The sequence below is a fragment of the Rhinolophus sinicus genome, chromosome X (genome assembly GCF_036562045.2).
Source record: "Rhinolophus sinicus isolate RSC01 chromosome X, ASM3656204v1, whole genome shotgun sequence".
NCBI classification, from domain to species: domain Eukaryota; kingdom Metazoa; phylum Chordata; class Mammalia; order Chiroptera; family Rhinolophidae; genus Rhinolophus; species Rhinolophus sinicus.
The window spans coordinates 74,753,952-74,768,623 of NC_133768.1; the positions used below are offsets into that span (position 1 = coordinate 74,753,952).

At 34.4% G+C, this 14,672-nt stretch overlaps 1 protein-coding gene across 5 annotated transcripts in view; it reads left to right on the top strand.

Annotated features, from left to right (window-relative positions):
- Positions 1-14,672, top strand: part of COL4A5 (collagen type IV alpha 5 chain) — a 373,394-nt gene that overhangs the window by 139,722 nt on the left and 219,000 nt on the right. For all 5 annotated transcript variants that reach the window (XM_074323261.1, XM_074323263.1, XM_074323262.1 and 2 more), the window contains 4 exons: positions 2,879-2,923; positions 11,987-12,031; positions 12,117-12,179; positions 14,422-14,475. In XM_074323261.1, the coding sequence (XP_074179362.1) occupies positions 2,879-2,923; positions 11,987-12,031; positions 12,117-12,179; positions 14,422-14,475 (207 nt within the window). The remainder of the gene's footprint in view (positions 1-2,878; positions 2,924-11,986; positions 12,032-12,116; positions 12,180-14,421; positions 14,476-14,672) is intronic.

Sequence of the window (14,672 nt, forward strand, 5' to 3'; positions counted from 1 at the left end):
ATAATGTAAAGGCTATGTAGGTTGTCAGATGGGTACTAGGTATATCGGGGGATCACTTCATACCGTATTTCCCTGAAAATAAGACCTAACTGGAAAACAAGCCCTAGCATGATGTTTCAGGATGCTCGTAATATAAGCCCTACCACAAAAATAAGCCCCAGTTAAGATCGTCAGCCAGAAGGACACATTTAGTATGTCCGTTGCAACATACAGCAGATGTATTGAATTATAAAATAATAATGTATATTTAATACAAATAAATAATATTACTGACATTAATACTTAAAATAAATGATAATATTAATTATAATTAAGTTTCTGTAAATACCCAAGCGGGCACCTTTGGAAGAGAGGTAAATGCTTATGTAAACAGATGAACTCCAGACTTATTGCCAAATGACCAATCGGAGTACAGACACAATGAAGGAATAACGTGCGCACTTGATAATGAACGGACATGGTTGTGTCTAATATGAATCTTCATAATTCAATACGTCGTGTGTTGCAACGGACATACTTAATGCACGTTTTCTAAATTTTGGTGCCTGCAATTTTTCGTCGCTTTTGTGTGGACCATCATTCTTAACTGTCATTATTTTTGTTGCCACTCCTGTCTCGTACGTGTTCAGTTAACACTTGATTTAATGGTGGATTTAAGGGAGTAATATTTTTGCCCCCAGACAAGATGAGTGCAAACAGAAAGAGCTATTCCATCCAGTACAAGAAAAGAATCTTGGAGGACTCCCAGGGTAAGAATCTTATGGCTTTCTGCAAAGAGAAGTTGGATCTCCAAATGGTCCGAAAATGGCAAGCAGAGTACGATAACCTCAGTCAACAGGTGCACGAGGGAAATGCTAAGAAGCACAAGTGTGGATCAGGTCAGCAACCATTATTTCCTGAGCTGGAAGACATCATCTGTGAATGGATTGTTGACAGGAGAGCAAAGGCTTTGGTTGTGCGCAGGGCTGATATTCAAGCATTTGCCCTTGCAATGCATCACAGTTAGAAATACCCCCAGAAGAATTCAAAGCATCACAACACTGGCTGGCTGGCTTCCTTCAGCGATATGAACTCTAAGATCAACAGCACTGTTCAAGCTGGAAGATGCTGAAGTTATTAAATGTGCATTTGCATTCAAGTCCTTTGTTGATGGCATCGACTTTTCTAAATACCAACTCTCCAACATGATTGCTGTGGATGAAACTGCAGTGTTTATGGGCCAAGGATCTCAAATGACAATTGATCAGAGGGGGGCCTCGTCAATATGCATTCCCTCCACAGGTTACGAAAGTGCACCTGTTACCTGTATTTTTGGCAGTTCGTCTGGATGGAAAGACAGCCCCACTTCTAATCATCACTAAGAGCAAGAAAGATAAGGTTGAACGTGTTTCAGGCATTTATGTTCTTGAAACCGAAAAAGCTTGGTGCACACAAGCAGTTATAAGGAAGTGGGTCGATTTAATGCTGCCACTTGTTTTGTGAGGTGGCCAAAGAGGTCTGCTAGTCTGGGATTCAGCCAGCCCTCACCACCCTAAAGACATGAAGAACTTCCTTGCAGAGAGAAGACTAGATCAAATAATGATTCCCGCAGGAATGACTGCCTATCTCCAGACTCTTGATATTGCAATAAACAAGCCATTCAAGAATGATTTGTGCATGGAAATCAATGACTACATTGAAACTAGAATGGAGAGAAATCAGCGTAGAAACTTTGTGAAGCCTAGCCTGCAAGAGGTCATGAGTTGGGTGAAGAATTAATGGGATAAAATCACTGATGGCTGTGTTGCCAATGCACTACGAGCAGGCTACATGGAGAAGAAGGGCTCATTTAAGGAGAGCTCTGTTGCTGGACATGAGAGATTGGGGCCAATGGTTCTACAGGAAATGGAGTCGCAAGAAATTCAAGCCGGAATTCGTGGTTTGGAGAGTTATGACGATGTTCCAGAAGAAGATGACATGATTGTATTTGAAAAAATGTAGATTTTTGTACATGAATAAGTGAATAAATGTAGATTGTTGTACATGAATAAATGTAGATTGTTGTACATGAAAAAATAAGACATCCCCTGAAAATAAGCCCTAATGCATCTTTTGGAGCAAAAATTAATATAAGACCCAGTCTTATTTTGGGGGAAATGCGGTAGATTATATAAATGTCTAACCACTGCATTGTACAACTAAAACTAAAATAAAATAATATTGAATGTCAACTATAATTAAACGTATTTATAGAGTCATGGGATGTAAACTACAGCATAGGGAATATAGTCAACGGTATTGTAATAGCTACCTATGTACATGTCAGAGGAATAATAAGCTTGTGGGGTGGGTTATCACTTTGTGAGGTGTGTAAATATTTATCATTATGTGGTTTTGTACACCTGACAGTAATGAAAAATAAAAAAATAATTTAAAATTTTAAAAAATACAAAGTTTTAAAACAGCAAACTCAAGAACAACACATATTTGCACTCTTAGATCGTCCTACTTATCACCCTGGCAAGCAGATAAGCATGATATAGAAATTGCTCAGATTTTCAGCTCATATTTTCTTTATACATAAATGACTTAGGGAATATCTATGCCACTATTTCATTTTTGTTTTCTTGCATGATTCATAATGAACTTTACAGGTATAAAGTTTCTTCTACATGTCAGCGGTTTTCTTATCAGTAAATAAAGGCCTTTCTTATTTTTTAATCATATAATAACTTACCTCAGTGCTTTCAGTTTTAATAAATGCTTTGTGCTTGGGTGTGTAAATTTCTCACTTTCAGAAAGTTTCACAAAAATTTAACTTTCTTATTTTATAACCTAAAATTAGTGATTTGAGGGCTATTTTGAAGGAAAAAAGAACTGAATATGTTTTCTTTTTCAGGGTGATACTGGAGTTCCGGGGCCATCCGGACCAAAAGGAATCAGAGTAAGTAATATTTGCTGTATATTAAATGTTTTGTTGACCGAAACAGAGGAAAAAGCAAATGAAGTGTTATGAGACAATTGGAAAAGTCTCATATTGAAGTGAAAAAAATTTAGTCTATAAAAAGTTAAGTATAACAGTTGATGTATGTCTACAATTAATGTTTTGCATTTTGATAGTTATCTTTACATATCCAGATGTGTATATAAACCACTGTAAGAATATTTTAAAGTAGCTTATGGTTAAGAACTATAAAAGTGATAAATTCTCACAACTTTCCAATTTATTAAAAATATATATCATACAAATGATTTAAACCAGAGCTTTCCAACTAGTATGATCATCTCAATCCTCTGGGTTCACAGGGCTGGTCCCTCAGGTTGTATACCCTCCCAAGGTACCATGCACACATAATTTTGTTTGTGTATCTTAAAGAGAGTAAATCTGGGAAATAATGGTTTAAACGACGATGTTAAAGAATAACTACTTTTGAATGAATACAACATTTCCTCAATTCTAAGATGTATGATTTTTCAGGTTCAGATGTTCTGGAAATCAGAATTTGCCTCATATTTGAAGTGAACATTTAGTTTAGTTTTTCTGAAAATTTTTTAGGCTAACATATATTTCAGTGCTTTTTGTTTGTTTGAATTGGGAGGAAACTAGTTTAAAAATTACTGGCCTTTGGAAAATCATATTTAACTTTTCTGAGACTCAGTTTCTTCATTTTTTAAATTAGAGACCGAGAGAACACTATCTCCAACGTCCCATTTAGCTCTGAAATTCTGTGTTCATAGATTGCCAATGCCCCTTAATTGGAGTGATGGGTGATGGAGTGATTGGATACTTGGGTGATGACAGCATGTTTATATGTGCGTAAAAGACAAACATGATCCTTTGAGCTCTAGAAATTTAATAGTTGTACAAATTTTACATAATAATTCTTTTTACTGTCTACTTCTTAACAGGTAGCTTGCCTTATGTACTATTTATGAATGGTGTGGGTAAAGTACTGGAAAAGTAGGGAAGAAACTCAAAATACTTAGTTTATTTTAGCAGGCATATTTCTATGTTGTTTTTTTCTGTACTGAATGGATATATTATTAAAGTTCTTCATAATAATCATAACATATCTTATAATAGCTTTGGCTACCGGTAACTATGTCGCTAAGCACTGTTGGCACTAACAAAGAACTGTCCATTCTATCAATTCCCATTACCAAGTGTCTGGGAGTGCCTTAAACGCCCCTCACCTTGAACTTCAGAAGTGCTTAGGAATAGGTGACCTCATAGTACCTGCATCCACAGATCTTAGATGACACGCAACTCTTGACATACAGATCTTTAAAGACTTATTATTATGGAAATTTGTAAGCATACACAAATGTACAGAGACTACAGTACAATAAACCCCCAAGTACCCATCACTCAGCTACAAAAATTATCATCATTTTCACAACTATGTTTCATCTATACCCCAGCACTGTTTTTTGGACTATTTTAAAGTAACTCCCTCACATCATTCATTCTACCAATGAATGTTTCAGTATGTCTCTCTGATAACCACTATGCCATTATGACACCTCAAAATAATTAGTAATGATTTATCAATATACTTTAAAACTCAATCTATGTACAGATTTCCTCAATTGTCTCAAAGATGTCTTTTTACAATAGGTTTGTTCAAACGCAGATCCAACCAAGTTCCACATGTTGCATTTCCTTGCTGTCTTTCTTCAGTCTTTTATTGTACCCTTGGGGAAACTGGGTCATTTGTATTGTGCTGTGTTCCACGTTCTGCATCTGGCTGATTGTTTACTCACGATGTCATTTAAATTGTTCCTGTGTTCCTTCTTATTTCCTGCAAATTAGTGGTTGCCTTACAAGAGACACTAGAGAACTCTCTGGGGATAAAGAAAGAGCTGTACGCTTAAAATTTGTGTGTTTTACTGTATGTAAACATACCGCAAAAAAAAATTAAAGAAAATCAGAAAAGAATATAGGTAGAATTGTGCACTTATGACTGAGTTACATCTTATGGCCCAAATATCTGTCTGCTCCACATTTTTCTTTAAAGTTTACTGGGGTGACAATTGTTAGTATCACAGATTTCAGGTGTATGATTCTGTAAAACAGCATCTATATTTCACTTTGTATGTTCACCACTCAGAGTAAGTTCTCTTTCCATCGCCATATATTTGATCCCTTTACCCTCATCTACCACTCCCCTCCTCTCTTACCTCCTGGTAACCACTAAACTACTGTCTGTATCTATGAGTTTTGGTTTCTTCATTTGTTTGTCTTGTTTGTTTGTTGTTTTCAGTTTTATATACCATGTATCAGTGAAATCATATGGTTCTCTACTTGTTTTGTCTGACTTACTTCGTTTAGCAAATCTGTGTAAACTTTACTTCGTTTAGCATTATAATCTCAAAATCCATCCATGTTGTCGCAAATGGTACTATTTCATCTTTTCTTCTGGCCAAATAGTATTCCATTGTGTATATATACCACAACTTCTTTATCCATTCATCTATCAAAGGACATTTTGGTTATTTCCATGTCTTGGTCACCATAAATAAAGCTGCAGTGAACATAGGAGCACATATGTCTGTATGGATAAATGTTTTCAGATTTTTTGCGTAGATACCCAGGAGAGGGATTGCTGGGTCATATGGTAATTCTATTCGTAATTTTTTGAGGAACATCCACACTGCCTTCCATAACGGCTGCACCAGTCTGCATTCCCACCAACTGTGTATGAGGGTTCCTTTTTCTCAACAGTCTCTCCAACACTTGTTATTATTTGTCTTGTTGATGATACCCATTCTAACTGGTGTGAGGTGATATTTCATTTTGTTTTTGTTGCGTTTCTCTGATTATTAGTGATGTTGAGCATTGTTTCATATGTCTATTGGCCATTTGTATGTCCTCTTTGGAGAAATGTCTCTTCAGGTCCTCTGCCCATTTTTTAATTGGATTGTTTGTTTCTTTGTTGCTGAGTTGTATGAATTCCTTATATATTTTGGATACTAGCCCCTTATCAGACACGTTGTTTGCAAACATATTCTTGCATTCAGTTGGATGCCTCTTTATTTTGTCAATGATTACTTTTCCTGTGCAGAAGCTATTTAGTTTGATATAGTCCCATTCATTTATTTTAGATTTTACTTCCCTTGCCTTTGGAGTCAAATTCATAAAATGCTCTTTGAAACCAAGGTCCATAAGTTTAGCATCTATGTTTTCTTCTATGCAGTTTATTGTTTCAGGTCTTACGTTTAGGTCTTTGATCCATTTTGAATTAACTTTGGTACCCGGTGACAGATAGCAGTCTAGTTTCATTCTTTTGCGTGTGGCTTTCCAATTCTCCCAGCACCATTTATTGAAGAGGCTGTCTTTTCTCCATTGTATGTTTTTGGCTTATTTGTCAAAAATTATCTGTCCATATTTATGTGGGTTTATTTCTAGGTTCTCAGTTCGATTCTGTTGTGTGTCTGTTTTTCTACCAATACCGTACTGTTTTGATTATTGTTGGCCTGTAGTACAACCTGAAGTACAAGGTAGTGTGATACCTCCAGCATTGTTCTTTTTTCTTAGGATTGCTTTGGCTATTCAGGGTCTTTTGTGGTTCCATACAAATCTGACAGTTTTTTGTTCTGCTTCTTTAAAAAATGCCATTGGCATTTTGATGGGGATTGCATTAAATCTGTATATTGCTTTGGGTAATATGGCCATTTTAACTATGTTGATTCTTCCAATCCATGAACACAGAATGTCTTTCCATTTCTTTGTGTCTTCTTCAATTTCTTTTAAAAATGTCTTATAATTTTCAGTGTATAATTCTTTCACAACCTTGGTTAAGTTTATTCCTAGGTGTTTTATTCTTTTTGTTGTGAGTGCAAAAGGAACTGTTTTTTAATTTTTATTTATTTATTTGTTTATTTATTTATTTATTTTAATTGAGGAAAGGGAACAGCACTGTATTGGGGAGTAGTGAGTAATTCCAGGGCTTTTTCCAAGTCAAGTTGTTGTCCTTTCAATCTTAGTTGTGGAGGGCGCAGCTCAGCTCCAGGTCCAGTTGCCAGTTGTTAGTTGCAGGGGACACAGCCCACCATTCTTTGTGGGAGTTGAACCCACAACCTTGTGGTTGAGAGGACGTGCTCCAACCAACGGAGCCATGTGGGAGCTCAGCGGCAGCTCAGCTCAAGGTGCTATGTTCAAACTTAGTTGCAGGGAGCAGATTCCACCATCTCGTGCGGGAGTCGAGGAATTGAACCGGCAACCTTGTGGTTGAGACCCCACTAGCCCATGTGGGAATTTTACTGGCAGACTTCGGCTTTAGGAGCATGGAGCTCAAACCATCTGAGCCACCGTGCTGACCCAGGAATTTTTTTTTTTTTCAATTTCTTTTTCTGAGATTTCATTGTTAGTATGTAGGAATGCAGTGGACATTTGCACGTTGATTTTGTAGCCAGCAAATTTACTGTATTCATTTATTGTTTTCTAATAGCTTTTTGGTGGAGTTGTTAGGGTTTTCTATATGTAATAGCATCATGTCATCTGCAAAGAGTGACAGTTAAACTTCTTCATTCCCAATTTGGTTGTCTTTTATTTATTTATCTTGCCTGATTGCTCTGGTGAGGACTTCCAACACTATGTTGAAAAGCGGAGGTGATAGGGGACAGCCCTGTCATGTTCCTGAACGTAGAGCAAAGGAATTCAGTTTTTCACCATTAATTCTGATATTAGCTGATGGTTTTCCATATATGGACTTTATTTTGTTCAGGTGTTTTCCTTCTATCCCATTTTATTAAGTGTTTTAATCATAAATGGATGTTGTATCTTTTCAAATGCTTCTTCTCCGTCTATTGATGTAATCATATGATTTTGTCCTTTATTTTGTTATGTGGTGTATCACATTGATCTATTTGCATGTGTTGAACCATCCTTGTGTCCCTGGGATGAACCCCACTTGGTCGTGATTAATATTCTTTTAATGAATTGTAACATTCGATTGGCTAGAATTTTGTTTAACATTTTTGCATCTGTATTCATCAGAGATATTGGTCTGTAATTTTCTTTGTGTCTTATCCTTATCAGGTTTTGGTATCAGGATAGTGTTGGACTCATAAAATGAGTTAGGGAGTATTGTCTCTTCTTCAATTTTTTGGAAGAGTTTGAGTAGGATGGGTATTAGATCCTACTATTGGAATGTTTGGTAGAATTCACTAGTGAAGCCTTCTGGTCCCAGACTTTTGCTTTTGGGAAGGTTTCAGATGACTGACTCAATTTTGTTACTGGTGATCGGTCTGTTTAGATTTCCCAGTTCTTCATGATTCAACTTAGGAAGGCTATATGTTTCTAAGAAATTGTCCATTTCTTCTAGGTTATTGAATTTGGTGGCATTTAGTCCTTCATAGTATTTTTGGATGATCCTTTGTTTTTTTGTGGCATCTGTGATATCTTCCCCTCTTTCATTTCTAATTTTGCTTATTTGTGTCTTTTCTCTTTTTATCTTAGTGAGTCTAGCCAAGGGTCTGTCAATTTTATTAATCTTTTCAAAGAAGCACCTCTTTGTTGCATTAGGTTTTTCTGTTGTCTCTTTGTTCTCTGTTTCATATGGTTGGGCTTAGGTTTTTATTCAATCTACTACTCTGTGCCTTTTTATCGGTGAGTTCAGTCTATTTACATTAGGGTGATTATTGATATATGAGGATTTTCTATCATTCTGTCTTTGGTTTTCTGGTAGGACTGTGTCTCAGTTATTTATTTGCTTTTTTGTTACCGTCTGTTATTTCATTATGGTGGTATTTTATGAATTTTTGCTCATTTTCTTCTTGTGTTATTTTACACATTTCAGCTCTGGATTTTTGTTTTGTTTTGTTCTTAGTGGTTACCATTAAGTTTATGTAAAAGAAAGTTTCATATTTCGAGTATTCCATTTTCTTCAGCATGCTTACTTTCTCCATTCCTTTATGCTGGTTCAGACCTTTACTCTCCCCTCTTTTATGGTTTTTGTTGTCACAAATTATCCCTGTTTATGCTGGTCGAGTAGCCTCTTTCAGTATTTCTCATAGTGCAAGATGTGTGTTATAAAATTCCCTCAGCTTCTGTATGTCTGGAAAGATCTTTATTCCTCCTTCATATCTAAAGGATATCTTTGCTGCATATATTATTCTTAGCTGATAATTTCTCTCTTTCAATAGTTTGAATATTTGGTTCCACTCCCTCCTGGCTTGTAGAGTTTCTGCTGAAAAATCTGATGATAATCTATTGGACTTTCCTTTATAGGTTACTGTCTTCTTCTCCCTGGCTGCCATGAGGATTCCATCTTTGTAGTTAATTTTTTACAGTTTCAATAGAATGTCCCTTGGAGAAGGCAGTTGGGATTGAGGTAATTGGGTGTTCTAGTTGCTTCTTGGATTCTAGGATCCAGTTCTTTCCACAAATTTGGGAAGTGCTCATAGACTTATTTTTTTGAATATAATCTGTTCCCTTCTCCCCTTCTTCTCCTTCTGGTATGCCTCTTATTCTTATATTGCTCTTTCTGTTGGAGTCACAAACTTCTTGTAGAGTTCTTTCATTTCTTTTAACTTTCAAGTCTCTCTTTTTGCATTGGTGTCATTTCCAGAGTTCTATCTTCGATGTCACTGATTCTTTCCTCTATTTGGTCAACTCTATTACCTAGGCTGGCTATTTCATTCTTCATTTCTTTATTGAGTTCTTAATCTCCAGAAATTCTATTTGGTTCTTTTTTTAAATTTCTATCCCTTTCATAAAATGTTCATTTTTGTCTTTGATTTTGTTTTTGAGTTCATTAAACTTCCTGTCTGTGTTTACTTGTATCTCGTTGAGTTTTTTCAGAACTACAATCTTGAATTCTCTCATTTAAGTCACATATTTCCATGTCTTTAAGTCTATCCCACTTTTTAATGCTAGGTTTGATCAGTGCTAGCTCAGGTATATGAACCTGATTCTGCCATCAAAAATTTCTCCAGCAATTTTAACCTAATGGTTTAGCATCTATTAATGATCATTGCTTAGCTCCATTTTTTTTTTTTTTAATTTGGATGTGCAAAAACAATGTTTTAAAAAATTCTGTAAATCCTTCATTTATTAGCTAGAATTCTAATTTATCACTTAGTATTCTAATAGGGTAATGAGTTGGTATACCAGCAACTTTGAATGATGATCAAGAAGGTTTTTTCAAGTTCTTATCATTATAAACACTTGGTAGTTATGTGTTTCAATCGTTGTACTGGTTATTCTTTTTGAAGCCCACCTTTTCCCGTGTTTGGTCTGTGGGAGTCCCTTCAAGTTGGTCCATGTCCTGTGTCTTTTTGAGAAAACCCTATTGATCTTTGATAACTTCCTTGCTTTCTGATACAAGACCCTTCAGGCTTATTTTGTAGTTTTCCTCTCGAGGTCTGTTATTGGCCTTGTCTCTGATTGCAGATACTTTTTCGTGAAAAATGTGATTTTGATATTGCAGTCTGAATCTTAGGTGTTTTTATTGCTATGGGATTTGTCATTGTTGTGATGCATTTTCAGTGGACAGAGTTCAGAAATATGTATATTTAGGATAAAAAATATTATGAGTTCACATGTTATTACTTCCAACTGAAATTTAAAATAAAAAGGTTTTTGTACATTTATTCTCTTCCCTTGCCACCTCTCTCTCCCTAAGGTGAAAATCTTGGTTCCTAATGACGTTAATATGATTTATTATTCCCTTTGTCCTAAAATATACCTATATTAGATTCAAAATAGCAATTTGTAAATTAACAAAATTAGATATTTAATAATGATAATATAATTCTTAAATGTCGTTAATTATTTATTTGCTGTTTTTCCCCTTCGAATTGACTAATTTCAATAAAGAATTGTAGTCAAAATATCTATTTTTAAAGGCACTCGAAATAATTATTTTCTCTGTATGGATATGTCAGTAACTTAAAATACATTATGTTCATCGGTTCCAGTTTGTTTTCTATTTTGAATGATTTCCTTTTTACCTCTTTTTAATTTTTTAATTATTGAAAACGTTTACGTTGTTATGTAAGAACAGGTATAGTCCGAGATATTTCCTATCCATCCTTGCCATCTCCCCATTCTGTCTCCTCCTTCCCCATAGAGGTAATCATTTTTTATTTTTTTTGTTTATCTCTTCATTGTTTAGTGTTACTACTCCTCTTATAAAATGTTAGCATGGTATATACACTACTTATACTTTGTTTCTTTTACTTAACATTATATCCTGGAGGCCACTACATATTTCAAAGTCCAGAGATTTTCCTCATTCTTTTTAGCCGCTCTATGGTTTTACATTATGTAGCTGTACCATAATTTATTTAGGCATGTTGCTATTGTTTCTAATCTTTAGCTATAACTATTTTTACATGGTCATTTTCTAAACTTTAGCTATAATAATGTTTCAGTCAATAACTTTGAATTTCATATTTTATTTCATAATTTCTAATGTAATTTTGGGATAGATTCTTAAAAATGAGTTACTTTAAAGGGTAAATACATGTGTAATTTTGCTAGATATTTCCAAATTTCTCTCCATGATTTTTGAATTCCAATAGCAGTCAGTGCATGAGAGTACCTTTTTCCCATAGTCTCACCTACAGAAAATATTATCAAATTTGTATTTTTGCTGATCCTGAGAAGGAAATTTGATTGAAGAATTTTGGGGATGATCACATTGATGTTCTCAGGTGCAGATATGTTTGCCGCTTACCGATCCCCTGCTGAATTTAATATTATCACAAACCTGGGAGATCCACTGTATCTTTTAGGAAAGACATTTCATCCACTAATTTTCCTGCTCTTAGTAAGTACAATGAAGAAAATGCTCTTAAATTGAAGTTCCTTCTATAAGAGACTTTTAACATGTATACGAGATTTTCTATAATATTTAAAAGAACAGCGAGTGGTAATAATCAATGAGGCACATTTTGTCCATTGCTATTCTTAATGTAATTTTCATAATTCCCCTAGGTAGGATATTATTTTATTTTTCCTAATTGTTATTTGGTTCAAGGAATTTATTTCTTTTTATAGGGTCCTCCTGGACTTCCTGGATTCCCAGGGACACCAGGACTTCCTGTAAGTAGGAGTTGACTTCTTATTTTAAAAAACCTTAAAAAGTAATCTAAGAAATATTATATATATGCTATATCACTTTTCAAAGGGAATGCCAGGCCATGATGGGGCCCCAGGACCTCAAGGTATCCCCGGATGCAATGGAACCAAGGTGAGATTTCTTCCACTTAATCTTAGGCAATATACTTGATAATAATATATTTAAAAATCTAAATAAATCAATATGAAGAATGTTGAAGAAGAGATATAGTAGCTGCATGTCTAGGACATACATACAGTGTGTTCTGAGTTAACTTTTGCAATATATTGAAACATCAGTAATGCTTTAAGTATGTGTATTAGCTGGGATATTGCGTTGGGTTGAAGATTACCAATTTTTTTTCTGACTTTAGTGTAGAGTAGGATGAGAATTAAAAAGGAATTAGGATATATATGTTTCAAATATTATATCAGTTGTTAAAATTAATACTTGGAAATGTCATTCATTAGCTTTACTTTTTTAAAACTATGATTTAAGTTTTCAGATATTTAATATTTTTAATTTTTTGCCTTAATAACTTCATTAAGAAAAATCCCAAAAATCTGTGTGTGACACAACACATCAATTTTTACTATAAACTATTAGTATGAAACATGAATTTTCTCCATCAGTGCAAATTATGAATTTAACAATTTGAAAAGAAAAATAAAACATTCAACATGATAAACATTTTTTCCTGACCCAGTTTTCTTGTTTTGGGTCAACTGTCTGCGTTTAATATAAAGTGATAACAAGAAAAAAATGAGGAAAATTTGCTATTTTGAAAGCTTATATATTATAGCCTCTGTTCTTACTCCCTCACTTTTCTCATTTTTCTATAGGTTAATGTAATATGTTCTCATTTTCTGTATATTCTGTGGTATTTTTCATGTTGCACATAATATTCTGTGAAACTATTCACAAAATACCCTAGATCTTTCTAACTAATGGCATGTGTTGGATTTTATATTAGGGCATGTATTTATATTAGGTCATTTAAAATAACTTGAATAAAATATTTTCATTGTGGAGGCCATATTTTGTGACAATTATTGTAGTACATACTTGAAGGCAGTAAAATTGTTTTTATCTCCAATATTTCTCCAGTTCAGTGTGACCCTTGTCAATCATCATTATCATCTTTTTATTTTGAACTTGTGAGGCTTACTTGTATTCTTTATTTCAGCTGGGGCAACCTTACAGGGATAGGACCAATGTGGAGTTCATCTGCATGGCAAATTACATGTTAAAGTGGGCTACATTCTTGTGCCTATTCCGGTTATTTGTTTTTTGCCAGCATGCCTTGGGCAACAGACCACTAGCTAAAGTTTTTAATTTGTAAACCAAATGTATGTATAATGAGTACACTATGCTATATGATTGAAGGGATTTTTTCCTTCTTTTTGTAAAGCAGCACCTTAGTAGGTTTCATAATTAGCTTGTGATTGAGGCCTCTAACTATATGAACAACAAATTTTTAAAAATGGATTTATTATGTATACTTTCGGAGTAAATGGTTTCTTATATCTCTTACATGTAACTAATAGAATGAACCCCAGAGATGGAGCCAGAATATATGGGTTCTTTTGTTTTCTGTCTTCTAAACTTGATGTAAAGGCTACTTCCTTTCTCTCTGGGACTACCTTTTCCATGTATAAAAATTGTTGGAGAGATAACTCAGCTGTAATAATTGTACTCTTTTAAGCCTCTGACAAGGAGGTTTCTAAGATTACTGTGGCATATAGGTATTTCAAAGGAAGTTGCATTGGGGTTATTCTACAGCAATTTTAGTTTTGTTTTTCTAAACCAAATGTCCATATTAGTACTTTACAATAGTGAGTGAGAAAAATTGGGTGACTCGAAAACATAATGACCTGCAATTGCTAGAACTATTTCTATTATTGCCCTCTTGGGGATATTAATACCATTCTTTCTTATCATCTTTTCCTCTTTACAAAAATAATTTCAAATAGTTTACCGTGAAAGAAAAATGCAATAGGGCAGTTAAAATAAGAATCCATATAATACATGGGCAGGAAATTGGGACAAATCATTAACTATTAAATGTGATTATGGCCAGGAATCTGTGGTATGATTGTCTCAAAATGGATTTGTCAGAAGAAAATGACTATAGAAGATTTTTTTCTTTATTTCTGATTGGGATTGATAAGTAGGGATAAAAGTATCTTAAAGGTTGACTTGACATGGGTAGTTGACATTGAAGTAATTGGAAAGTGAAGGCTGATGAATTTTTGGCAAGCTAGCATGTTTTAAAATGGCTTTTACAAAAGTATTTTCAATAAGTCATTGTTTGTTGGTATAGTTATGCTTTGTTTCTTGTTCCTCCATGCTCTTTATTTTTAACTCCTTCTAGGGAGAACGTGGATTTCCAGGCAGTCCCGGTTTTCCTGGTTTACAAGGTCCTCCAGTAAGTTATAAAATTTGGGATTATAATGAACACAGGAAATTGACAGAAGCAGAAATGTAGAAAGTGAGCTTAATGTCATGTGGAACAAAGTAGTACATTTTAAAGTAGTAAACTAGAAAAGGATTTTTAAAAAACGAAGTTGGTAGTATAGCTGTCTGTGTAAACACAAGGATTCTATATTATATAATATGTCATCT